Source organism: Lepidochelys kempii, chromosome 6 (genome assembly GCF_965140265.1).
Source record: "Lepidochelys kempii isolate rLepKem1 chromosome 6, rLepKem1.hap2, whole genome shotgun sequence".
NCBI lineage: Eukaryota > Metazoa > Chordata > Testudines > Cheloniidae > Lepidochelys > Lepidochelys kempii.
Window position 1 is genome coordinate 89,283,123 of NC_133261.1, and position 27,716 is coordinate 89,310,838.

At 41.4% G+C, this 27,716-nt stretch overlaps 1 protein-coding gene across 4 annotated transcripts in view; it reads left to right on the forward strand.

Annotated features, from left to right (window-relative positions):
- Positions 1-15,099: 15,099 nt before the first annotated feature.
- The window catches only part of TTC6 (tetratricopeptide repeat domain 6), a 124,727-nt gene continuing 112,110 nt past the window's right edge, over positions 15,100-27,716 (forward strand). For 3 of the 4 annotated variants that reach the window (XM_073349092.1, XM_073349095.1, XM_073349094.1), the window contains exons 1-3: positions 15,100-15,188; positions 15,858-17,041; positions 24,054-24,137. In XM_073349092.1, the coding sequence (XP_073205193.1) occupies positions 15,878-17,041; positions 24,054-24,137 (1,248 nt within the window). In that variant the 5' untranslated portion in view covers positions 15,100-15,188; positions 15,858-15,877. The remainder of the gene's footprint in view (positions 15,189-15,857; positions 17,042-24,053; positions 24,138-27,716) is intronic. The other variant, XM_073349093.1, reaches the window with a different exon arrangement.

Here is a 27,716-nt window from a genome sequence, read left to right on the forward strand (position 1 = left end):
ATTCGGCAAAATTATCAATATTTTGGACTTCGCATGTTATTAATAATGGGGAATTAACTATTACCCGTAGCTGGATTCTGGAGAATTGCCAGGAAGTCTGATTAATGAAATCAACACAAATGTCACCTGGGAACTGGCGTCTTTCGCCGCCATCCTCCACTCCTACTCCCGTTTTTGTCGCGCCAGTTGGGTGACTCGCAGGTTGTCCGATAATCGAGTAGTCTCCAACATTACAACCTGTTTTCTTGTATTCCCCCCCCCCCCCGACACCCCAAACTAGACAGTATGTTTTCCTGATAGATGAAGCAAAGAATTTGTAGCGCAGGTGCATACGAATTCTTCCCCCCACGCAGTAGCCGGGGCTGTCGAGTTCTCTATTTTGAATGAAGCAGATAACTGCAAATTGAAGGTTCGCCGACACAGGGCTCGATCCTGCTGCATTGCAGTCCGTGAGAACAGGATCCGGGCCATCAGATTCATGGAGTATTGGGGGGAGGGGGGAAGATATAAAAGAAGACATTGGTTTAGGAGACAGTCACGTCTGGTCCCGATCCTGATCGGTACTGAGCCGCTCCTGAAAGATGTTGAGCATCCGCAACAACACCGCTAAGGATCCAGCCCTAACAACCTCGGATTCTTTAATTACTTGATTGTGACAATTTAGTCATGTCACAAAGTTCTTTTGCCCACAGTCATAGGAGATACCGCTTTGGACATTGTTGTAGGGATGCTGTACTGCCAGGATTTTTTTTTTTTTGTCCTATGATTTGTATTGATAGCATCATAGCGTGTTAGCATCCATTCTTTTTCTAGATTTAATTCCGGTGTAATTTAGGGATCAGAATACATTTGGTTACATAGTTCATATTCCTGCTCTAAAACCGACCAAAATATCTGTGTACTAAACCAGTTAGGAGGGGGACAAATCTTTACAATTAAAACTACTAATAAATAGTGTCTGTCCAATCATTACAATTGGACAAAAAGACCATTGGGTAGTAAGGAAATGTATGTCTTATTTGTTTAAAGCAACTTTTGTTAAATACTTTTTGTTAAATAGTTTACCATCCAAATTAAGCTATGTAATAAATACCTTACCTTAATTTTTGGGAATGCTACTAGACATATACATGTTATTTGAATAGTTCAAATTGTCAGGATGCCCACATTTATATGTGGTCTGGGGTGGATCTTTTTAAGTATGGGAACAGACCTATTAAAATACATTGGCTTTTTTTTTCACCAGTGTCAAAAATAAGCATTTATTTTGAATGTTGGGTGCAATGTTTATATTATAATGTATGGAACTGTAAAAATAAATGTTTATCTTGTATATTGGGTGCCCTGTACCCAGTCTCACAAATCCAATTTTCAAAACACATTATTTATTTTGAAAGTTAATAGAGTCATAATTGTTTGCAGTGTTGTTGTAGCCGTGGTGGTCTCAGGATATTAGCAACAAGGTGGGTGAGGTAATATCTTTTATTGGACCAGCTTCTGTTAGTGAAAGAGACAAGCTTTCAAGCTTACACAGACCTCTTCTTCAGGATTGAAGAACTCTGTGTGAGCTGGAAATCTTGTCTCTTTCACCAACAGAAGCTGATCCAAATTACCTCACCTACCTTGTCTCTGGAGTTATAATAATATACTAGCAGTAGCTAAGGAGCGAATTTAGGGAAAACATGCACAAATCCCTATGGTTTCCTATTTGTGGAATCCAACTCAAACAACTAACATGATCTTTCAGGGTTCAGGTGGGGCTTTCAACAGAGAACTAAGGAAGCAAAAAAATCATTGTTATTGAACTGGACCTCTAGCCCTAACAAATGACCTATTAAATAGGCAATATATGTGGTTTTCCAGGCAAAATTTTGAATCCTAGAATTGCAGCAGGGTTACCTACCCCAGAGAAAGGCTGGCTCAACTTTAAAGGCCATAATAAATCAAATAATTCCATACCACTCTGGGCACAAGCTCCAGAACTGACTGTGGCTGGCAGTGCTTATGCAAATACTACTAACTCTAGGTTGAAATGGCTCTTCTTGAGGGAAGGGTGGGTTTGGTAGCTCACATTTTGAATGATGGGGATTGTGGAGGGTTCTTCCCTCTCCCCCACATTTGATAGTTCTCCCACCCCACAGGACTGTTTGGACCTTTTTTCCTGGGCTGATGGGGGTCTATTCTTTAAGTCAGCTAGGGAGACAGATTTAATTCAGCTGTGTGCCTCTAACTCCTCATCAGTATTCGAGGGATGTGTGGTAGAGACCAGTGGCTGTCATAAATGGTTGTCCTGGACTGATTTCAGTTTTGAATTCACAGTAATAGAAGAGCTGAATATAACAAAACACAGGGGTGGTTTATTTAAAGTTCCTTCCTGTGTGATGCTACCAGAAATGCTACTCATGCATTTCACAGTTCATAGAACACAAGACTTTCTGCTACAAAAAAGTCAGGGCCCTATCACAAATGAGATAAAGATGAATCTCCTTGAGCTGAGTTAGCAATGCTCATGCTCTGTAGATTGTAGGGCAGTATGATCACATATGCAGGAGCAGGTGTGATATTTCATCTGTCAGAGGAACACCCCCCACCACCACTAGCCTCTGCAAAGGAACATCTGTACCCCACTTTGAGCATGCCCAGTGGAGTCCATGGAGTAAAGGACTTTACTGAGGGGAAGTGAATGTCAGTGATATTTCCGTAGAATAGGAGTCCCAGTGAGATTCCATGGCATAGTATGCAGAGGCTGGTTTTGGTTTGCTTGGGGTTCTATCCAGCTCATTATTGCCCCAGTGACTGCAGGGATCACCAAAGTTCTGTGAACCTCCTGAGCACCACAGCCCTGCTAGCTGTTTCCTATTCTGAAGGTTAGTTCCCCCCTGTAGCTGGCTGGTGAAGCAGATTTTGGCTTTACACAGCTTCCCCAAACCATCCCCTTCAGAGAGATGGAGCTTTTTACAATGCTCAGGATCTAGGAAATCACATCAGAAAAGGCACTTACCACACTAGGTGCCTTGCCTTCCCTTCCCTCCTCACGCAGCATCAGTTTTTCCTTGGCTAACAGGCAGTCAGTGAAGAGTCAAGCAGCATGAGACCCTCCCCAAGGCTGACAGCTCCAAAAGGGAGCTCTCTTTAAAGAGACTTTCCGGAATCTACCCAGCTTCAGATTTCTTCCTCTTTAAATGCTGAGTGAGAGAAAGCCCCCAACACAGTGATGGTGTGAACAGGAGGGAACCCAAACTTCTCAAATAGAACCCTTCCCAACAGCAGTGATTAGGGACTATCTCCCCCACTCTATTTGCAGGATTGTGGACAGAATCTTTTTCTTATTATCATCTGTAGGGTTGGGGGAAGAGGCCCTTTCCCCACCACCTTTTGCAGGATCACTATCAGGGAGTCACTCTCATACCAAACCTCAGCCTTTGCAGGCTCACAAACAGAATCCCCACAATTCTTTTTAGCAGCTTTGGCCTTGGACTCTCCAACCTCTCTGTACCGCTGGAGCCACAGCAGATTTAATTCCCTCTATGCCTAGGGTTGACCTTTTAATTGCATAGTCTGCACGTATGGGGCTTGTATGCCCCCAGAGGCTGAGCTTTTCAGCTATGAAGTCAATGAGAACTACACACACATTATTTCAAGGTCAAAATGGGATGCTTTAGGAAGCAGATGAAATGGACTGGGACTGAAATCTGGAGAATTTGCCAGGATAACTCAAAGAAAGTGGAGAGCAGCCAGTCATAAGGTCAACCTTTAAAAACTAAATTAAAAGTTCAGGGCCACATCTAGCAAAGATTTCTGCAGGGGCTTAACTTTAAACTCCTGAGTAGTCTCATTGAATCAGTGCACGATTAGAGCCTTAGATAAATAGAATAGCACATTACCTACGTGAAAATGTTTTATTTTTACTTATTGCTTTTGGCGTCTATCAAAACAGGGGAGGTTCTGCCCTTCTCACTGTAAAGATTATGACTAACTTGTAAAAGTGAATCAGATATTTTTTCTTTGGGTACGTAATAATATTACACTTATTTAGATTATGAATAGCACAGTGAAAATCTGACAAATATAAACTTTTGGTTTGTGTTCACTAAAAGTGGTCATAATGTCTCATTAAAAATATTGCTTAACAATTAAAGGTCATCATCAATTTTCCAACTTTTTGATCAACTCTGCTGCTGTCAAGGACATGTCAGTGTTTAAATAATATGTTTAAATTGGCAAACAAATAAAGCCTAAACACTTAGGAGGAAGAGATATTTATTTACAAAACTATTTCTGTTGATATAATGTTGGCAAGCTCAGATATTCTGGAACCACAGAGGAGCTTATCAAAGAAGAGTGTGAATATTTGTTGTGGGTCAGAGATACGATATAATGATTAGAAGAATTACAGTTTTCTAAGTCCCATAACTCTCAGAAGGTAACGGCCTGAGCTACTTAAAGTAGTGATTCTGTAGACACTTACTACTTTTTATTGTTATAGGTAATCCCAATAGGGGTTGATCAAATACCCATACACTGACAATGGAAAAGCTACCAATGCCCTATACGTCAATGGAGCTGGATCAGGCTTTTGTAGTTAATGGGACAACTCATAATAGTAAGTACTACTCTCAACAGGTAGTATTTACAGGTTTGGGCCCTAAATCAGATAATTTGAATACCACTATGTATTTTTGCCTGTAATATAAAGTACATTATTTTACAGTCTACCTTCTTGTAATTCATCAGTTATTAAAAACTGCAATGTCATTGCAGCTATACACAAGCAATGACAATAACATTGTTTTCCAAGGATAGTTTGTTTGCTACAATAATTATTGTAGGCCAAATATTGATTATGAACTTGCAGTTCCCATTAAGGTAACACACAGAAGACATAATTTAGTTCTAAATCAGACAATTTACAAATTTATGAAGGAGCACTTTTGCTTGAATTCATGGAATACATATAATGCCATGTAGAATAGTCATAATAAAACCCCATTTCAGGTGATAATGATTTTGAGGCAGAGCAGGTCTCATTGCAGGATAGATGTCCAACTCAGCCCCTTTTTCCAGTGCCACAGAAACTCCCTTGCACAGCACAAGTGGCTTCACTAAAACACTACAGATGAGGTAGTCTTAAATTACAGCAACTAGGAACGGATCAGTTTCCTAAGGTTAAACTGGATAGTGGTTTGTTTTGTAATGTATTTAGCTAGTTACCACACATATGGATTATGGTATTTCCAGAGTTAATATTCACTGTAGTTATGTATTAATAAGAAGTTGTCTTTGGGACACTTATGCTTATTTTATTTGTATATATGGGAAAACTGAAATATTAAAACATAGTTATTGGTTTATTTAAACAGCAAATATAGGATTAACATCTGAGTAATTTTATCAGGTTTTTCTATTTATCTGAGATAGAGGATGTAGAAGAGAAGCACTGTACTAGAAGTTAGGGGACACGGATTCAATTCTTGAGTTGACTATGCCTCTCTTTGTGGCATTAGGAAAGTCATGTAATCACTTTGTACCTCAGTTTTCCATTCTTTACAATGGGGATAATGTTACTTAGCCTTCTTTCAGATTCTTAGTAAAAATAATATACAAGTGATAAGGAATATTATTTATTATTATAGTAGTTGGTTATAGACAGGTGGTTCAGTGTAAACTTACTACTTTTTGCTACAAAGCAGACAATTTCTTTTCTTTTAAAATTATTACTTTTTAGCTTTCCTAGGAATGTTTCTTTAAAGAGCTTGTGTTAATTAGAAACAAAGGAAACTAGTTTGCATTTTCTCTCCAGCCAATTGAACACTTTTCTTTTTAAAAGAACAAAGCCTTCCTTGTAGTAGTAGTAGCCTGCTAGAAGGTACAGTGTATATGAAGTTAGAAAGCTTAGTGATATGGTGAAGTATAATTTAGAAAAATAATAGTGTGTACCCAGGGACTAAACTATGCAAGGTTTCCCAGATCTAGAGCCATCTACATGTATCGAGATTCATCTACTGATTAAATCCTTGGACTAAGCAGGCTACAGAGACGAGGATTAAACTGTTCGACTAAATGGCTTACACTAAAAAAAAAGAAAAAGACTCTTCTAGGCTTCAGGTATGACTGTGATGGCTAAGAGAGGTTCATAAGCCACACACTAGCTTTTGGGGAGAGGGGATATCCCCCTCCCAGTGTCCATGCGTACAGAGGACTCTCCATGCACAAAACTTCAATTTAGGGGTGAGGTGGAGGGGTGTCAGCTGCCTCCATGACACTGTACCTTCTGTCCTGGTCCCCATAAAGGCCCCTCATGGAGTGGTAGATCTGTGAGTAGAGTGGAAGTAGAAGGGGGAGGGCTGTCAGGATGTATATCATCCCCCAAGCCCTGCAGGGAAGTCTGGGGAAAGAAGGGGTTCCAGAAACTGTACTTTCTGGCAGTCAGGGCCTGAGAGCCAGAGCCTCCTGTGTAGATGGCCCTGGGCTTCAGAGAGTTGTATGGGTCTTGAGGGAAAACAGAGAGTTAGGAGGTAAAAACCATTCCCCCTCCTCCCCAGAATTCTCTCCTTTGAATTTTCTGCAGGAGGGACTATTAGACACTTATTAAATCCTATCTAATTGCCCTGCCACTCCCATTTAAATCAATATGAATTTTGCCATTGATTTCATTGGGAACAGGATCAAGTGGCTTAGTGCCTATTGCAGCCTAACTATTTATAATAAATTACCTCTAGCCTATTGCTCAAAATGAAGAATAATCTTACAGTACTAAATAAGCCACATCACTTTTTTCTAGATAGCGTGTGAAACAAGAATGCAGAGTGTCACAGAATGTCATTAAGTACATTCAGGTATAACTTTTATAGTATACCTAATGAGAAAGGGCTCAGTCCTGTAGTCCTCATGCAGGCAAAACTCACCAACTACAGTGGAAGTTCTGTTTGGATTATATGTTTGGGCCCAAATTGGTGCTTTGATATAATTTCTTGGAATGAAAATTGTAGCAGTGGCTACTATATACTCTGTCCTGTGTCAACTCACTAGGGCTAGGAAATACAGATCACTTTCTTACCAGAATATATGTATGTCATACTTTTCCTACAAAAAAACTATGCACAATTTTTTATGTGATTGTCCCCAGGATGAGTACCATGGAGACAATTCACTGCAATATCTAAAGCAGCTATGTTAATCCATGGCATGGAGAAAGCTATTTTCAGCATTATTTTACTTCTCTCTGTTTCAGTGAGACTCATCCATGTTATTGTTTTATATGTTTTTATTTCAACCGACCTGTACTTTTGATAGCCTTTTGCCGTTATTCCTCTTAAAATGAATCAATGGATCAGTTCAATCACCAGTTGCAGTCGCATCCATAAGATAAATGTCCTGCTCAATATTATTACTAACTTTTCTGATTTTTTTTCCATCACACCTCTGACTTTTGCCTGGCTCTTAATCCAGGCATTTGTTCTGCAATTTCTCTTAGCTGTTCCTAGAATCTGTTACATCAAGCTTCTCAGCACTATCTGTATCTTCTGCTGAGTGCATTTGGTTAATTTTCATATCTCTGCTCCTCAGGTAAAATGCCTTCTCTTCAGCTGAAAGTCAAAAGCTGCAGAATCTTATTTGTTTCATTGTGTCTAAATTTCTCAAGATACTCCTGACAGCTCTGAATCCCCTGCCAGTCATTTCCATTATTTTTTTTTATTCCAGGGCTCATTCTTATTCACTGTTTTATGTCCATGAACATATGCTTTCTCTGGTAGAGTTCTTTCAGGGATTGTCTTGTTGGGCTTGCACTGCAGGATAGTCTCAGACTGGCAAACAGCAAAGGTAGCATGGCCACCCTTAAGCAGATGAAGAAAGGCAAGGTGCTTTCAGAAATGAAAGTGAGAGGAAACACCTGGAACTGATGAAATCACAGTAGACATCTGAGAGCTGACTGTTCATATTTTTGCTAAGCTTCTCACAGTAGGCCAGATTCTATCCTTGTCATTCCACATGCAGAACTCCCACTGTTATCAATTAGTTGTAACACTAGTTGTTCTTTTACGTGTTGGCATATGTTTTTCCCATTCCCTGCAAATTTCTTCCTCAACATTTTATTTTAATCATAGTTTTTTCCGCACTGTTAGATATATCATATATAAGTGATTCTCCCCAGAACAATCTCCTTTGGATGCTTTCAACCAGGCTCAGTGAGCCTATATACAGCTCTTAAATTTAGACTGAGATCTAGGTTTAGACACTGGATTGAATTTATGTAGACAGAACCTTTTGATACTATTAAAATCACTGGTATAAAAAACAGAGCTTAGAAGAGTGTCAGCACAGGGTTGTGCCCTGTCCCATCTGCTTTTCACCTTGGTAATGGCATTATCTGCCTAGAGGATAAGAGACAACCCTAATATAACTGAAACAGAAGTATAGAAAATAACAACCCATGATGTGCATAATACCTTGTTGATAACATCCCAACAGCCCTCTTTCTTCTGGAGTTAGTCCATGAAATGCAGAGACTGTAGTGTCTGGAATTCAAGTAAATCACTAGGTGATAAATTGGCAGCGCTGCCTTTTGGACTAGCCTCTGAGGACAGCCCTACTCACAAAGGAAACTAAATGATATTTGCTATTTAACTTGACATTAGCCCCACAAATGTTTTGCAGTGTTTGCTTTTATCTTTCCATCCTTGGTGCCGTGGGTGCTGACCCCAGCTAGCTTGCATGGCATTGAGGCCAGGTGGAATAAGGGGGAAACATATGCAAAGTAAATCTTGGGCCTTTCTTGCAGCCTAAATGAATACTTTTGAAGGGGATCCCAGTTTTGCTTGAATCAGTCCCGAGAACAGAACAGATACAGGATGGGCAGCATAGAATGCTAATTTTCCTGCAGTGCTCCACCATTGTATCACAACCCTGACCTGGAAGAAGCAATCTCTAAGGTTTTCCCCTCCTTCCTGAAGCTTCCTGATGCAAATACCTCTTTCCATTCAGTGCCATCTTCCTAAAGCTTCCTGATGCAAATACCTCTTCGTGTTCAGTGTCCTCTCTTCCATCCCCCACAGTGACTCCTGCAGAGAAGAACTATCAAAGATAAAGTGAGATGCTGATTTATTATTTACCATTAGGTTAGTTTGAGACTGAGCTGCTTCCTAGAATCCCAACTATATGACTCAGCTAATGATTCTTACCTCAACAAAGAAAGCAATCTCTATCAACTTTTGCTTGCATTCCTATTGTGCAGAATAGTAGCATGATGGCTTGAATGATTAACTAGGTTACTGCACCATAAAACAAATAGCTATTTATTAATGAGTGTATTGGGGAGAAAGGGAAACAAATTACATAGCAAAATAATGGGCTGCAGAGGGCATCCTACATTGGTAGACTACCCCATGCTGAAGTCATGTTCCCCAGAGCAAGCAAAAGTTCTTAAAGCTTTAATCAATTACTTTGCTAGTAGAAGGAACCCTTCCAGTAACTCTGGACGTAATGTGACAGGCTCATGTTCTCTGTGCTTTCACACATCCTTTGTTGCCTGAAAAAAGTAAAAATCTACCTTCTAGCTTAGTCTAACCTGAACTATTTTCAAGAAATACATTTGTTACTCCCTTGAGCTACAGGAATACAAACAGGTAGAAAAGGCTTCTCAAGGCTATAGAACTCAGAAGCAGAATAATCTGAAAAGATACTTACCATATAAAGCCATTATAACTTTGGTTCTGTGCTTTTCACTGCCTCTCTGCCACTTGGGTCACTAGTTTGAATCTGGTACAAGTAGCTTATCACAAAAGTTCATTATTATCAGACAGCTGTTTGCAGACCACGACGGGTGAAATAAAAGCATCCATTTATAGCGACAATCCATAGACATGACCAGATTAGGCAAACCGGTATGCAAATTTGCTGCAGCCACAAGGCTCCTGGCAAGTTGGCTCTATGTCACAAAAGTGGGACACTTGCCTGCTTATATGTTGATGCTGCAGTGCGCCAGGAGGCCTGGGATAACTGGACTGTGGACCCCCTCCCCCCCGGGTATTATCTGGTATGTTTAATGTTTAATATCAGGAGATTATTTTAAAGGGAAAAATTAATAAAGGACTATGGAAAAGCAGATGCAGGGTATAAAAGCCAGTGAATTATCTGAACTTCAGAAATTTGGTGCTTGGAGCAACACAGTAAGGTAGAGGTCAGGTAATTAGAATCCTGTTAGAGTGCAATGGAATTGCTGCCTCTCCAGGGAGTGGAGAGTACCAAACCCTTCACCTAAATTCAGATTATGGTAAATTATGTGGGGCTTTGCTTTGTATATTTTTCTAATGCATTTGTGATGGCCACTATCTTGGCCAACACTAGAGACTGAACTGATCTGGAAGTGTAAATCTCTAGAGCTTGGGCTAAAGAGCTCTGTAGCTGGGGCCTTAGCAGACTCAAATCCTCTGTTGATCCAGCCCAGGGGGGACCAGTAACACACACTGACCTTTCCCCCTGGGTTTCCCAGCAACCTGATTTGTTTTGTACATAAATATTAATGAGGGTAAGCACTGTGGTACATAGCAAAACCATTAGGTTGAGAGCCTTCCAAACAGTTTGCACACTAAGTGAAAATAGAAGGAATAAGTATAAAAACTGGAAGGACAGGTATTCCGCTCTGTATCTGTCACTTGGGTTTGAATGTCTCTGAATTAAGTGGATTCATCACCAAACACCTGATGCCTGTCTCCCAGATGTTGTGAACCAGAAATGTTTCATCTATGATTCTTCTAGCCTGAAAGAAACAACACTTGCTGAGGCAGTTTCTTTGGTACTTCTTGTTGGTTTCTTTCCCCTGCCACCTTAAAGCTAAATGCAATGAATGATGACAAACCCTCTTAGAGGTTTCAGAGTAGCAGCCATGTTAGTCTGTATCCGCAAAAAGAACAGGAGTACCTGTGGCACTTTAGAGACTAACAAATTTATTAGAGCATAAGCTTTCGTGGGCTACAGCCCACTTCATCAGATGCATAGAATGGAACATATAGTAAGAAGATATATCTATATATATATAGATACAGAGAAGGTGGAAGTTACCATACAAACTGTAAGAGGCTAATTAATTAAGATGCGCTATTATCAGCAGGAGAAAAAAACTTTTGTAGTGATAATCAAGATGGCCCATTTAGACAGTTGACAAGAAGGTGTGAGGATACTTAACATGGGGAAATAGATTCAATATGTGTAATGACCCAGCCACTCCCAGTCTCTGTTCAAACCCAAGTTAATGGTATCTAGTTTGCCTACTAATTCAAGCTCAGCAATTTCTTGTTGGATTCTGTTTTTGAAGCTTTTCTGTTGCAAAATTGCCACCCTTAAGTCTTTTACTGAGTAGCCAGAGAGGTTGAAGTGTTCTCCTACTGGTTTATGAATGTTATGATTCCTGATGTCAGATTTGTGTCCATTTATTCTTCTGCCTAGGGACTGTGCGGTTTGGCAAATGTACATGGCAGAGGGGCATTGCTGGCACATGATGGTATATATGACATTGGTAGATGTGCAGGTGAACAAGCCCTTGATGGCGTGGCTAATGTGATTAGGTCTTATGATGGTGTCACTTGAATAAATATGTGGACAGAGTTGGCATTGGGCTTTGTTGCAAGGATAGGTTCCTGGGTTAGTGTTTTTGTTGTGTGGTATGTGGTTGCTGGAGAGTATTTGCTTCAGGTTGGGGGGCTGTCCGTAAGCGAGGACTGGTCTGTCTCCCAAAATCTGTGAGAGTGAGGGATCATTTTTCAGGATAGGTTGTAGATCTTTGATGATGCGCTGGAGAGGTTTTAGTTGGGGGCTGAAGGTGACAGCTAGTGGCGTTCTGTTATTTTCTTTGTTGGGCCTGTCCTGTAGTAGGTAACCTCTGGGTACTCTTCTGGCTCTGTCAATCTGTTTTTTCAAATTAGCAGGTGGGAATTGTAGTTTTAAGAATGCTTGATAGAGATCTTGTAGGTGTTTGTCTCTGTCTGAGGGATTGGAGCAAATGTGGTTGTATCTTAGAGCTTGGCTGTAGACAATGGATTGTGTGATGTGTCCAAGATGGAAGCTGGAGGCATGTAGATAAGTATACTGGTCAGTAGGTTTCCGGTACAGGGTGGTGTTTATGTGACCATCGCTTATTAGCACAGTAGTGTCCAGGAAATGGACCGCTTGTGTGGATTGGTCTAGGCTGAGGTTGATGGTGGGATGGAACTTGTTGAAATCATGGTGGAATTCCTCAAGGGCTTCTTTTCCATGGGTCCAGATGATGAAGATGTCATCAGTGTAGCACATGTAGAGTAGGGGCGTTAGGGGATGAGAGCTAAGGAAGCGTTGTTCTAAGTCAGCCATAAAAATGTTGGCTTACTGTGGGGCCATGCGGGTACCCATAGCAGTGCCCCCGACATGAAGGTATATATTGTCCTCAAATGTGAAATAGTTGTAAGTGAGGACAAAGTCACAAAGGTCAGCCACAAGGTTTGCCGTGACATTATCGGAGATACTGGTCCTGATAGCTTGTAGTCCATCTTTGTGTCGAATGTTGGTGTAGAGGGCTTCTATAGCCATTGTGGCCAGGATGGTGTTTTCTGGAAGATCACCGATGGACTGTAGTTTCCTCAGGAAGTCAATGGTGTCTCGAAGATAGCTGGGAGTGCTGGTAGTGTATGGCCTGATGAGAGAGTCCACATAACCAGACAACCCTGCTGTTAGGGTGCCAATGCCTGAGGTGATGGGGCGTCCAGGATTTCCAGGTTTATGGATCTTGGGTAGAGTACCCCGGTCAGGGTTCTAGGCATGTGTCTGCCCCGATCTGTTCCCGTACTTTTTCAAGAAGTTTCTTGAGCAGATGGTGTAGTTTCTTTTGGTAATCCTCAGTGGGATCAGAGGATAATGGCCTGTAGAATGAGGAGTTAAGAGAGCTGCCTAGCAGCCTCTTGTTCATATTCTAACTTATTCATGATGATGACAGAACCTCCTTTATCAGCCTTTTTGATTATGATGTCAGAGTTGTTCCTAAGGCTGTTGATGGCATTGTGTTCAGCACGGCTGAGGTTATGGGGCAAGTGATGCTGCTTTTCTACAATTTCAGCCCATGCACATCGACGGAAACAATCTATGTAGAAGTCCAGTCTGTTGTTTCGACCTTCAGGAGGAGTCCACCCAGAATCCTTCTTTTTGTAGTGTTGGTAGGAAGGATTCTGTGGGTTGGTATGTTGTTCAGAGTTGTGTTGGAAATATTCTTTGAGTTGGAGACGTCAAAAATAGGATTCTAGGTCACCACAGAACTGTATCATGTCTGTGGGCCTGGAGGGACAAAAGGAGAAGCCCCGAGATAGGACAGACTCTTCTGCCAGGCTAAGAGTATAACTGGAAAGATTAACAATATTGTTGGGTGGGTTCAGGGAACTACTGTTGTGGCTCCTTGTGGCATGTAGTAGTTTAGATAGTTTAGTGTCCTTTTTCCTTTGTAGAGAAGCAAAATTTGTGTTGTAAATGGCTTGTCTAGTTTCTGTAAAATCTATCCATGAGGAATTTTGTGTGGAAGGTTGTTTTTTTATGAAAGTATCCAGTTTTGAGAGCTCATTCTTAATCTTTCCTCTTCGAGGGGGGAGAATCATTTTCCATCTCGGGAGTAAACATCTTCCTGAAAATAACAAGGCATTTTTCTGGGCTTAGATGGACTATCAAAACAAACAATGGAAGGGCAGAAGTGTTCAAATTTATTAATCTGTCTCTCTGTTCTGTCTTTTGGGTTCTCTTGTGGGAAATATTGCTCTTCTTTCATTTTGAATGATATATAAACCTTGGTGGTGAAGACCATTTACAACAATGATGGGCCAGCCTCAGAGATACCCAGGTTCAGTTTGGATAAGTATCTAAAAGGTTTTGCTATTGCATTGGGCATGATTATTTTAAGGAAGGGATCCCCATCCTCCCAAATCAGAAATACACAAAAGGATTAGCGTTAACATGGAACTCTCAGATCTTAGCTATATCAGGTATAGTGGGTACCTCTATGGATAGGAAACTAGGCTATTATCCGCAACCGCAAGCACAAGGAAGGCTCCATTCACAACTGTTTTCTCTACTTTTGACTCCCGTTAGCACTGCAAATTGGATACAGTTCTAGGAGCCAGGACTGGATTCTGTTCTGTCCCACGGGTCCTCAGCCACCTTTTTAGTTAAATTCCAGTGATCGAAACTTTATTGCTGTTGATGAATGAGCCAGAAAGATTCAAGTTTGACCTTCAGTTCCAGGCTGAGTTTGCAGGGCTGGCAGTTAGACAGAGGTATTTGGACTTTATCTGAAAGTCTCTGAGAGATAATAAATATGAAACACCATGAATGCCATTTTGACAGTCAGGCTCCGAGTAGAAATGTCATGGAGCCAGTGCACAGCATCAGCGACCGCGCAACGGAGTTTTCTTTATACGGAGAAGAAAAGAGGCTGAAGGAAAATCCAGGATCAGAGTGAGAGTTGCTTGCTTTCGTGGCTGGGAGACACCCGACCCTGGTCGCTGCCCCTCAGCCAGCGGGTAAAGTTCCCACAGCTGGATCGCAGCTACCAGGCTTCCCGTTCCGTCCGCACGTGGGGCTGGGGAGGAGACACAGCTCACACAGCCCGGCGGCCAGACCGCTCCGCCTGCCTCGGCAGCCAAGTGTCCCCCTTCGTCGGGTGACCCCGAGATGAGCAGAGCAGGGGCCACGTTGGCGGCTGGCCTAAACGGGTGCAGCTGCACCGACTGCTGGAGGAGCTGGACCCGCTCCGCAGGGAGTCCAGCACCAATGCCCCGCAGCGCTACTCGCTGAAGCCTGGATCTCATCAGCTCGAGCTGCCTCGCCTTTTGCATCCCCGCCGAGACCAGCCCTGGCTACCGCCGGGGAAATCCAGCAGGGACCGGGAGAGGTTAATCCGGGCAGGGCTGGAGCATGCTCCCCTCCGCCCTTCATTGCCTCCGGAAGGCGCGCGGCGCTGGACCCTCCCCGGCTGCAGGGGGCGCTCTCGGGAAGCAGGCGCCCCGCGGGTCCCTCTCTTCTCCCGCCGGGCCGCATGCACAGAGCCGAGCTGGTCTGTTGCTAGGTTCCCGAGCGCGTCCCCCCCGCCCCTGGCCCTGTGCCTGGACAGAGCCGCCGCCCCGCGGGAAGGGCTGTGGCTGTGGGTCTCCCTCCCTGCCCAGCTGTCTCCCTGGGGGCAGGTGAGAGAACTCGATGTAGGGCCTCACTGACCCTTCAGCGCCACGGCGTCAGGGGCTGTCCTTTCGCCTGGGGGCGCGTTATTTTGGGGGGAGGTCAGGGGGCATGGTGGTATCTTTTTGAGGGTGTCTTGGGGCGGGCCAGGGGGTGTCTTTGGGGGCTGGGTGGGTGCTTAGGAGGGGTCCCATTTGGGGGACTTGGGTGGTATATTTCATGTTGGGGAGGTCAGGTTGTATCTCTTTTTGGGGGTAGCTGGTCTCCTTTGGGGCTGTGAGTATCTTTTCCAGATACTCGTTTAAAGGGAAGTTTCTTGGGGGGGGATCTTTTTCTTTGATTGGAGAGAGTACTGTCTTTTTGGAGGGGGATAACTTATTATTGCAGGTGAAGGCCATCTTTTAATTTTTTTTGCATTTAGCACTTCCATATTTAGGCCTTCTCTATACTAGATTTCCAGCAGTTGCTAGCAGTGGTAGGAATGGCTCAAGTTGCTGTAGATAAAGTGCTAGTGGCTGGTCAGACGTGCTTAACTGTACATACTGTGAGTAGTTCTGTTGAAATGAATGAAACTACTTGCAGTGCATAAAGTTAAGCATGTGCACAAGTCTTTGCAGGATTAAGGGGTCTATGTTTGTATATAACATATATAAACACATTTCTGTTTTGCTTTACAGGCCACATACATTAAAAGGAAATGGCTAGAAAACATGAGCACTTTGGACTAAGTTATCTAGAAGAACTAAATATGATTAAGGAGCGTGAGATTATATGCAAGGAATCTCGGAAGGATTTTCTTAAATTCAAACAAGCAGTAGCTACTGCTTATACAAATGTGAGCACTCAGCCTTTACTGGAAGATTTAACACCAGATCAGTCACATCAGTTAGAGCAGTATCATCTTCAGAGGTCAGAGAGTCCACATAAGCCCATCATTAATATAAATAAAAATGTCCCTAATGAATTCATTGGCAGTTCTGAAATTCACAGAAAAGTAAGAATCTCTCCTGAAGTAAGAGACGTGAAAAAACAAACTCGTGATCTCAGCACGATGACTCAAAGGAATAAATCTTCTGTAAAAGAGGACAGTGCTGACAAAAATCAGAAAAGTTACTCTGAAAAAATAAATGTGGAAAATAGTAGTTGTAGTCATGAAAGTACAAGTGTAAAGATGCCAGTAATAGCATCTTTAGCAGGTACCACTAAAAAAATCACTATGTTAAAACAACCAGCACCACCTCGGAAGCCTAAATATCGCAAACTCATTCTTCATCCAAGACTAGTAACTTATAAGCCCCCCATTCTGTTACAGAAAGTCAAAGATACTAGAAAAGTGCAGGCTAGAGCCCATTCTCTAAAGATAAACATTCAGGTTGTAAAAACAAATAGAACCGAAGAAGCTAGCAATGACAGTAAAGAAAGTGATGAATCTAGTTCTACAGATTCTGATTCAAGTGAAAAGGCTTCTAAAAAGGAAATAGTTATTAGGAAAAAAGATAAGAAAGTATGCAGAGAACTTTCAAAAGCAAGTCAACAAGATTCAGTTGTTGAGCCGGGAAGAGCACTGAGTAAAAGAAGCAGTGTCTCCTGCAGCCATCCAAGTGTGAGGTCTGCTTCAGAGCAGTTGGAAGAGGCTAGAGACATAACTAGACCAGACAGTTCAAAAATATACGAGAAGAACTTCCAGCAGAGCAAACCAGAAGAGCTTACTTCCACACCAAAGTTGCCTGTGAGAGTGGCTGCAAGGTCTATTGATGAAATAATTGCTTCTCTGCAGTCTACTTTTCAGTCTCCCTCAGACCAGATGATCAAAGAACTCCTGGAGAGTGTTCTTGGCCGGAACTACAGCATAAAAATGGAAGTAGGTGAACCAGAACAAGAGCAATATTTTCTGTTGAGTAAATATTACTTTTAGAAAAGTTGTATATTTGTTTTTCAGATCCTACAATGTGTTATAACACAGAGGCCAGACAAAACAAATGGATAAAAACACTGATGTGTTATAGAGCTTCCTTCATTGTATCTTACTGTCAATTTGCAGTGTCCTTTAAAAGTAAAATCAAGCCAATGTTAAAACCAGTTAAAATATAACTTCATTTAAGGGCCTCTTTTTGGACATTGGTCCTTTACATTGCTTATTATTTAGATGGTTTTTCTGTTTCCCTTTTAAAGGGATATGTTTGATATTGACAGATTAATAAGTGTTAAATATTTATAAGGTAACAATATTAAGGGTGTCAGTTTTGAGTTATTGCTCAGCATTGTGAAATCACAGAAAAACTGTTAATATGTTATTGTTAGATTTATTAATGTGGTGTTAGAGATTCCTCTCATCTAATGTGGTAATGTTTACAGTAAAAGACTACAATAAGGCATCAAGCATTAAAAAAAATGCTACAGAAGACTGTTAATTGGATACAGAGCCTTTTTACTTGGTGATTACTGATTCAGTTTCTAACCAGGACTTCTGTAGTTCTGTCTTCTGCAGTTTCCACGGTATGCATCCGATGAAGTGAGCTGTAGCTCACGAAAGCTCATGCTCAAATAAATTGGTTAGTCTCTAAGGTGCCACAAGTACTCCTTTTCTTTTTGCAAATACAGACTAACACGGCTGTTACTCTGTAACCAGGACAGTAGATATTACTGTCAGATGGCTCGTTGGCCTGTGTGAGATAAGTTGATGAAAGAAGATCTTATTCCATTTCCAAGTGGTCAGGTGATCACGCAGAATCATTGAAATTCAGGCTGGAAGGAACCTCCAGAGGTCATCTAGTCCAGCCCCCTCACCAAAACCACTATTGCAACTGGCACCCGTGTTGGCAATATCATCAGAGAATCCCAGGAATAAATGGGCATGGAGACTGAACTACTCTTTCATGCAGAGGTGCTTGCCTTAGAACGAGGTGAGGCAAATTAGTGGAGCTGTGTGACTGTATGCATTTTATGGGTAGGCAGAGAACATCATTAGTCTGCAGAAGAGAAGAATGAGGGGGGATTTGATAGTTGCTTTCAACTATCTGAAGGGGGGTTCCAAAGAGGATGGATCTAGACCATTCTCAGTGGTACCAGATGACAGAACAAGGCGTAATGGTCTCAAGTTGAAGTGGGGGAGGTTTAGGTTGGATGTTAGGAAAAACTTTTTCACTAGGAGGGTGGTGAAGCAATAGAATGGATTACCTAGGGAGGTGGTGGAACCTCCTTCCTTAGAGGTTTTTAAGGTCAGGCTTGACAAAGCCCTGGCTAGGATGATTTAGTTGCGGATTGGCTTGGCTTTGAGCAGGGGGTTGGACTAGTTGACCACCTGAGGTCCCTTGCAACCCTGATATTCTATGATTCCCTACTGCTGTCAATACAGTTAGGATCAATAAATTCACTTGAGATAACCAACATCATGTAGTTTGATTAAATGCAAAAGTTAGAAGGAGAGCAACAATAATTGTGTAAGTTAACTGAACTTCTATTTTAAACAGTAGTATATGTGAGCACATCCCATTGTGACTTCCTGTTCAGTTTGCAATAAAAATTATTATTAGTTTTATGCTACATTACTTTTAGTCACCTATTTATAAGAACTACACATGTCTTAGGCCCAATTTTCAAAAGGGCCCAATAACCTATAGTTCCTATTTAGGCACCTAAATAAGTGGCCAGGTTTTTAAAAAAGCTCAGTCCCCAGTTTGAGGTGGGGAGGAGAGATTCTCCATTGTTTTCAATGGGAGTTGCTGGGCGGAGAGCACTTTTTAAAATCTGTACAGTGATCTTGAATTCCTTTCACTTAAAACTTTTCACTGACAGGTTCAGGTTTAAAAAAAAAAATCTAAAATGGAGAGTCTTTGCAGGTCTGGTTGTTCTTTAGCATTTTCATTATCTAGAAGATCTGAGCCTTAACAAGGGTGAATGCTGCTCTAACAATTGTTGATTAAGTTATGTAAAGTCAAAGGCAGTTGCAGCATGTATTTTCTCAACTGAAGTAACTTTTGAAATAGGATGAAGAGTCTAGCAATTATTTTTAATCTGTTATGCACAACTTATCTCATATCTTTTGCTGAGTTTCAGTCCTTGCCTTTACAAACAAGGTATGAAATTTATTCTTTTAGGTGAAATCGAAATATCCAAGAAATACATGTAGTGAAATGAAAACAAGCTATTGTAATTAAATGAGATTTTATTTATTTACATATTTCCCCTTCTTATTATCTCATTCTTGATTGGCATTGGCTACTTAATGTTGTTAGCTTATTATATTGTTACAAGGTTGACCACAATTTACCCAGCAGCCTTAAAAAGACTACTGTTATCCAGGGAAAAGTATGCCAGCCCAGCAGCGGGACATGACCCCTCAACCATGTTTTCTTTGGATTCCTCAAGGGGAACTAGTTATGAATAATAGTTCCCACCATGTTTTGTTGAGAAGTAGAATTTTAATTATAATTTTAATTTGATTGTCAGTGCTTGCTAACTCTTAATATACTGAGTTACCAAGTTACTTGTTGACTTTATATTCAGTTTATATTCATTGCAGAAATGTATTTCTTTTGTTCAGCATTAAACAACCTGCAGCTGATCATCTTTATTTGTTACAGTACAATAATTCTTTGGCGGTCCAAATAACTTTTTGGGTTATATGGATAGAAGAAAAACTGTTTTGTTAGTAAAATAAAAATCTTGGTAAAATAACCACAAAAATTTGAGCATGCAAATATTGTTACTATACAAGAACTATGTAATGAACAGTATCAAACCAACACCAAATACACAGTATTTTTATCTTTTTAACTTATGTGTGTGTGGCTGTCTGTCTGTCTCTGGGTACTGTGAGTCCATGTCAGAATGATGGCCTGTTGTGATCTTCTCCATTATGCTTAATAGTTTGGCTAATCACTTACTGTGCTTCAGAAGTGGGTTGGTAAGGGTTAGTCACTGTTGACCAGGTCTGTTTCCCTTTGACATTTACATCTATTCATGATATTTATGTCAGTTTAATGTTTGCTATTTACATTCTTTATGTTCTAGTTGAGGTTTAAATTATAGTTCGGACATAACTGGCTTATGCTTTTGGATAGATCTATGTATGGTGCACCATTAGTTGAGAAGCAATTCTTGTAGAAGATATAAATACTAATACTATACCTGCAAGCTTAAGCGGCAATGCTGAAATTGACTGAGCATACATTTTCCACCAATTTACCAGCAAGCAATACATGAAAGGTGGTTAAGTGAGAACAGTTTCATACAGACACTATCAGCAGATTTTTTAAACTTTCTCTTTTTCACTGTTTCCTTGAGGCCCAATTCAACTCCTGTAAAGATAATGGGAGTCTTTTCATTGATATGAATAGGATTTGGATCAGGCCTTCAAGCAGGAAGGTCAGACTTTTCTCATCTTTATTTTTCTGGTTACTTGTGGACACAGCTCTTACTTGGCTCCTCACTGTTCTTCTGTAAAAGAAACATAATGTTTTTTTTCATTACAAGTGTGATTACAAGGGCTATTGGTTGTCATGGAACTGATGTCCATCCTTTTCTTGTACTGCTTCTGCTTTTTTGTTTAATTGCTAAAGGAATGGTAACATTATTTTGGAATGCAGATCTGAGCATCCATTTCAGACTGTGTCCAAATGTTGCTGGTCCTTCCTCTATAACATATCTAAGATTCAGTCTTTTCATTGGTTTCAGAGTAGCAGCCGTGTTAGTCATAGAATCATAGAATATCAGGGTTGGACGGGACCTCAGGAGTTCATCTAGTCCAACCCCCTGCTCAAAGCAGGACCAATCCCAATTTTTGCCCCAGATCCCTAAATGGCCCCCTCAAGGATTGAACTCACAACCCTGGGTTTTGCAGGCCAATGCTCAAACCACTGAGCTATCCCTCCCCCCGAATCCGCAAAAAGAAAAGGAAGACTTGAATAAATTTGTTAGTCTTTTCACTGTTGTTTAGGCTCTTTTTCTTGCCCATCTTGATAATTGCAACCTCCTTCTCTCTGGTCTTCCTGACACTCACCCTCACTTCCTGACGCTCACCTGAGGTATATTCAAAATACTCCTGCTAAGGTCATCTTCCTGACCTGTATGTCTGAACACAGCACCCTGCTCTTTGAGTCCTTCCACTGGCTTCTCCTTCAGAAGCTGTCTGTTCCAGACTTGTTAAGGCCCTTCTCAATTTAGACCCATCCTTCTTATCTGTACATGTACTTTATTGTGTCAACGCCCCATCTCCTCTGCTCTACTAATAATGCTATTCTTTATCCTACATTGCCCAATTATTCACTTGCTTCACAAGCACCATCACACAATCTTCCATGCAACCGTTATGCATGGTATATTGTCCCTGAAATAGTCTGGTAAGCCACTACACTTTCCTCCAAATTTCTCTTCAATACACACTTCTGTCATGATGCTATGGGAAATTGCCTGGTGATGGTGGCCTAGAGGTAGGGACCTCTGATGTTTAACTTATTTGCTTAAATCTTCTATAAAAAACCTAATCAGCTCAAAATAATCTTATTGTGCAAAGAGATGTTCTATATAGACACGTGTTCTTATTACTGTTTCCCTCATCCTTAGTGTGCAGGTCCTGCGTGCTGTTGGTGGCCTGTGATATATACTCCTGGGGGAATTCCGTGCAGAATTCATGTCCCTTGCAGATTTCTTTGCTTCCCCGCAGAAAAATGACTTTCTGACAGGGAAGCAAAGGGAAGCTGCAAGAGCAGTCAGGCACCACTCTCTAGCTGTGCAGGTAGATCATTTCAGGCACCTGGAGCATCAGCAGAGAGAGAAGTCACCACAGGGCTGGGGACTTCTCAGCCAGTGGCTCCTACCCTGAGTCGGGTTAGGTGTTAATCCCGGCTGGGCTGGAGGTAGGTGAGGACAGGACTTCCTCTTCCCCTGTGAAGGGGGGAAATATGTGCAGGTGTTGCAAAAGGAAGAAGATTGTGTGTTCCAGCTTGGGAAGATGATATTGAATGTATTCTACCTGTTCTTATATGTCAGGAGCTATTCTCTCATTCCACTGCTTTAAGATACACCTTTTGATCATTAGTAGGAAGAATAGCAACATCTTTGTATTCTTTTATTGGAAACCTATACCTTTAAGCATACCTACTACTCAAAATGTAAGTGTTAGTGGGATCTTCATGTTGTATATTCCATGTTATGACTTCCACAGAATGCAAACATGTTTTGGGCCAGCTCTTCAGCATGTGTAAATCAGTGGTGCTATCCTGATTTAGTACAGCTGAAGTGCTGGTCTTTGGGTTTTCAGGGCATGCCTATTTACTGCATATAAATAGAATATAAATTAAATATAAATATAGATTCTTCCTTAAACTTATTTTAACATTTTCTATCTATTGAAGAACAAATGTGATCTCTTAGGTAAAATAAAACTGCTATGTAAAATATGAAATTTTCATACATATTGAAAAACATTTATTAAAGGTAGATAACATTAGCAGGACTTTAAGAATTAAAAATAGAACTGTGAGATTAAACAGAGGAATTTATTTTGGTTACAATGAATTCTCTGCACAGTTCAGTTCCTTGCCTCTGAAGCAGGGAAAAACTACCTAATGCCTTGAAAAGCATAGTTTTTCCTTTGTCTGTTGTTGCAAGTCATTGGTGAATTATAAAGGTAGTTGTAATAAACATATATCAGGGTCCCTTTCAGAGCATTGTATAGCTTTTCATTGCTTTTCAGATTAAATTTGTGGGATAGTAGTCGACCCAGCTCTCTTTTTCTTGGCCTCTGGGCAGCTTTTTTACTCAACATCATTGATAAGTCAAAATTTTGAAAATACATGGTCTCTGATGCTTATTTATTAATGTACTCTCAATGAAATGTTACTTGGTAGATTAAAATTAAATTGAGTATTACATGCAAAAAACTGTTTGCTTGTATATTTTAAAATCTTCACTATACTAGATTGAAAATGTATCCAATAAGAGAAAATTGCATTGTCTTGAAAAATTGTACATTTAACTTAAAAATAAGTGGTCTCAATCCCAGTAGGCGTTTTGTTGCTGAAGGGTTCTTTTTTCTTTTCTTCCATTTTTGGTCTCTAACGTGTTTTGTTGAGGGCTTTAATGAGCTCTTGTATTTATTTGCATCTGTGAATTGTTTAGATTATAAATGTTTCCAATTTCTTTGTGATTTTTAAAGCATGTTTTATTTCAGAACGTTTCTTAAATATAGCTTTAGCTATGAAACTCACACTAGCTAGTGCTGTCTTTAGGACTTGACCCCCAAAACCCCTATATGTCACAAAGGGTAAATGCACACTTGCTGAGTTATCTGCACATACTTGGCAGATGCATAGGAAGCAACCATGTGGAGTAAAGAAATGCACACCTTACTTAACATGGTGAGTTGGTGCTTCTACTTTGGTGCACCAGAAACAAAATGGCATATGTTGAGCACAGACATGGTGTGGCTCCACACCCCAACTTCACAAGAGGATGAGTAGTTCTGCAAGGAGCTGAGCATCCTTCTAAACCCTGTAGTAACTCTTTTGCTGGCTCTGCCTGCAGAATTCTGCATGTGAGGTGGTGCATCAAGAAATTACTCAACATCCTGCTCTTTAGGGCTCTGATCCTGCAAATGCTTTTGCTTGTGCTTAACTTTACTACCATAAGTAAGTCCATTGAGGGGCTGCTCATGGTAGTAAAATTAAGCATGTGCAAAAGTGGTTGTAGGATAGGGGCCTAAGATCATTTGTCCATAAATGTACTTACTAGTTGCAAATTAATTTATCAGTGTTTGCAGTGAAAAACAAAACTCATGCTTATGAGAATATATCACTTTGTTGGTGTTTTGTTCTGTAGGATAAAAATATAAGTCATAAAATCATACTTAATTTTCTTTCTTGTTTGCAAAGCAGACATCAGCTGAATCTCAGGAAAAGAAGACTGAATCTCAAGCTAATGAAGAAATAGTGACAAGTTTTCAGGAGCCGAGCCTGGTAAAGTTCAGTGTTATCTAGGAATGTTACAACATAATAATTATTGTGCTTGTGTTTGCTTGCTGTCTTGCTCAGATAGGCAGTTCATGTTTCAAATTGATAAAAGTGGAAGGAAACTAAATAGTGTTTTAAAACATTTATAATACTCCATAAAAGTCAAATATGCAATTCTTTTCCTCTGTCTCCCCCTGGATCTCATTCTCCTACTACTGGACATATCCAAAATCCCATTGAAATCAATGGCAAGTACTTTTGAGGGCCAGGACAGTACACTACTCTGTTTGTACAGTGCCTAGCACAAAGGGGCCCTGTTCTTGGTTGATCCCTAAGTGCTACAAATAATAAACATGATTAATCAACTATTCAAGTTAAGTGCTTGTATTGAGTGGGTCCTTGAGTAAATAAAAGTTCTTATATATTTGTGTGTATATTTTGTTTTTCTGTAACATACAATCTAGCTATATATGGTTACACATTTAAGCTTAGACAAGTTCTTAGTGTTGCTCACAGTTGTAAACTGAGCAGCTGAGAGATGTATAATGTATTTGAGTAGTATATGTCTTTGTTGTATATCTCTTTTCAAGTTTTCAGGTCACATGTTGTAGGAACCATAGACCAGATCATGCCATCAATTTTTGAGCAAAAATCCCCATTAATATTAATAGTTAGTGCAATTAATTATAGTTCCTTTTGGTTTCTATTCCACCTTTCTTTGTAAGTCCATTTATTCATAGAGGAATTGATTGCTTTTAGTCTTAACTGATCAAATATTGCAGATGCTGTATAAAATAAATATAGGCAATGAAGAAAAAATTGCACAGCAGGAAACATTATGTTGAGAAATTTGCCTTATAGGATACAAATATCTGTAGCCCAGTGTCTCCTGCAGTTCTGGATGCCTGGGTGCTTACATCTCTCTGCAGCTCATGGAGGCGGATCAGTATTTTGGCATTGCCTGGTATGGCCAAACTCAGTGTACTTCTGCTTGCCATCAGATTCTTTGCCTCTGCAGCAGAAGACAGTAGCAGTTTCGTTTGCTTCCATCCTTACTCCTTCTGTTTTAACTTTTCTGCTGAGTTTTCTGGATAGTGGGGAGCAGTGTTCTCCTTTCTCCGTATTCCTCCTCCTCCCTGGGTTGGTTAACCTCTCTGGTTTAACCGTCTCTGAGTTTCCACTACAGTGTCTTCCCTGCTGGCTACTCTGCCCCTTACAGGCATGGCAGAGCAGCCAAGAAAGCACCAGGTCAAATCCAAGTGGTGCTCTATGTATGAGGCAGCCTTCTCAGGCTTGGAAGATAGTGAGTTGTGCTCACCCTGCATCCAACCTCTGTTAAGTCCCGTGACTACGAGTCAGACAGGTGGGTGAAGGTCACTCAGTCACTGAGGCAGCCATGACTCCAATTGGGGAAAAATGGATCAGGAACCCCAATGCAGAGCTGGGAGAGGCTCCAAAAGCGAGGAGGACCTGGACCATTCGACTCAGGGGTAAGTACCAGGGGACCACTGCAGAACAAAAGGGGGAGGCTTTTGGGGCCACAAGTCCTGTCTCCCAGAGTCTTAAAGTGGGTCAGAGCACCGTGGAGAAAGAAGCAGGGCATTTAATCAGCCCCCTCCCTCCCAAGCTCAGGAGGGCTCTGACCATGAGTTTCCTCCTCCCTGCTCTCAGAGGAAATGGGACCCAATAGGCAGATTCTGAGACAGACCTCTTGAGAGGATTCCAGGCTCTAAGGAAGGCAAGCCACAAAAGTCCTAACCAAATCTGCAGCAGAGCTTCTGTGCTCCCAAAGTGCACAAAAAGGTTTAAAAAAAAAATCTAAAAAGCATAAAAAGGGAAAGAAAAAGTTAAAAAAATCCAGGCGATATAGGTTCCCTGACTCCTCTTCCTTCTCTGAGGAAGGTGGGTTGTCTGCCTCTGAAACCTGAGCAGGTTCCTGAGAGTAAACCCTAGAGTCAATTTCTCACCTCAAAAACTTCCCCTGAGATGGCAATACCCCTTCACTCTGCCTTCGATGAAGTGATTAGGGATGAATGGAATGAGTCTGATAAGAGCAACCACATTAACAAGAGCGATCTCAGGCTATATAATACTCAAGAACCAAAGGGCTTTATTGCAGAGACATTGAAGGTGGACGCTGCTGAAGCATCCCTTGCCAGGGATATGGTATTCCCTCGGGGGAGTTCTACCTTATGGACCTCACAGATAAGAAGATGGAGACCACTCTCAAAAGGACTTTGAAGCCTCCTCTGAGTGTCCCTGTCAACTGCCTGCTTTGTAGGAGCATCTCGTTCCTGGCTGAACGATCTCAAAGCCTTAAGGGCAGAGCTCACCCTGACTGTGGCTCCACTTTAAAGAAAGTCTCCCTAGCAACAGTATTTGCAGGTGACGCATCAATGGATGCTATGAGGTGCTCAGCCTGCTCCATGGCTTCCAGCTCACTAGCTGGGCACACCTATGGCTTTGTGGATGCTCACTCTAAACAGGTCCTATGTTTGGCCAAGTTTACAGGCTCCCTGCATTTTGGAGAAAAGCTGGAAAAGGTGGTGCCTGACGATACAAGAATATCCAAACAGTCTCTCCATCCCCACTAAGGACCCTCAGGAGAGACTATAGACCAGCCTTCAGCAGGAGTCACTCCTTTCTCTCCTTGTCCCTTTGCTGGTACCACTGTGCGGACAACAGATTCCCCAGTGGAAAATAGTGGAATCAAGGTCTTGGAGGAAAGTCCAGAGGGACCTCAGCCCTCCAGAAAAATCCACTTTGACAAAAATCACATAGGCCTCTGCCCAGAGCAGAAGCTATGGGGCAGGTTTTCCCATTTCCTAGAGGAATTTTTCATTGACCACAGAAAAGTGGGCCAGGGAAATAGTGAACAAGGGATGCACCCTGAGTTGCAGGCTCCACCCCATGCATTCTTCATACAGCTACAACGACGCCATATAACACAATCTGATCCAGAATTAAATATCTCATCTTCTGGATATCCGAATAATAGAGAGTGTTCCCTCAGAAGAAAAGTTCTCTGGGTTCTACTCCATCTTCTTCATTGTGCAGAAATGCATGGGGGGTATCAGAGATCACCTCAAAAGGCTCAATTAGTGGGGTGAGGGGAGGAGACTTCTTGACTTCAGTAGATCTAATGGTGCATATCTCCATATTCCAATCACACCATGCCACTACAGCCTTCTGAGATTCACCTATGTCAGGAGACATCAGTACTGAATGCTCCGTTCAGCCTGTCCTTGGCCTCCAGGATTTTGATAAAGATACTGGTGGTGATAATAGCCAGACTCAGGTTGCAAGGAGCTCATCTGTACCCCTTTCTGGATGACATCTGATCAGAGCTCCATCAGAGTCAGCAGTGCACAGGCCCCCACGTTGGATGTTGAATCACCTCCAGGTGCATGGCTTCATCATCAGTGCTAAGAAAAGTTCTCTGATTCCACTCAGTAATTTATTTTCTTTCTCCGGAGTCGCAGGAGGCCCACCATAGAGCTATATCTCAAACTGCTAGGACTCCTGATGTTATGCGTAGGGATTGCTCCATGGGCAGTCACACATCAGAAGCCTTCATACTAAAGG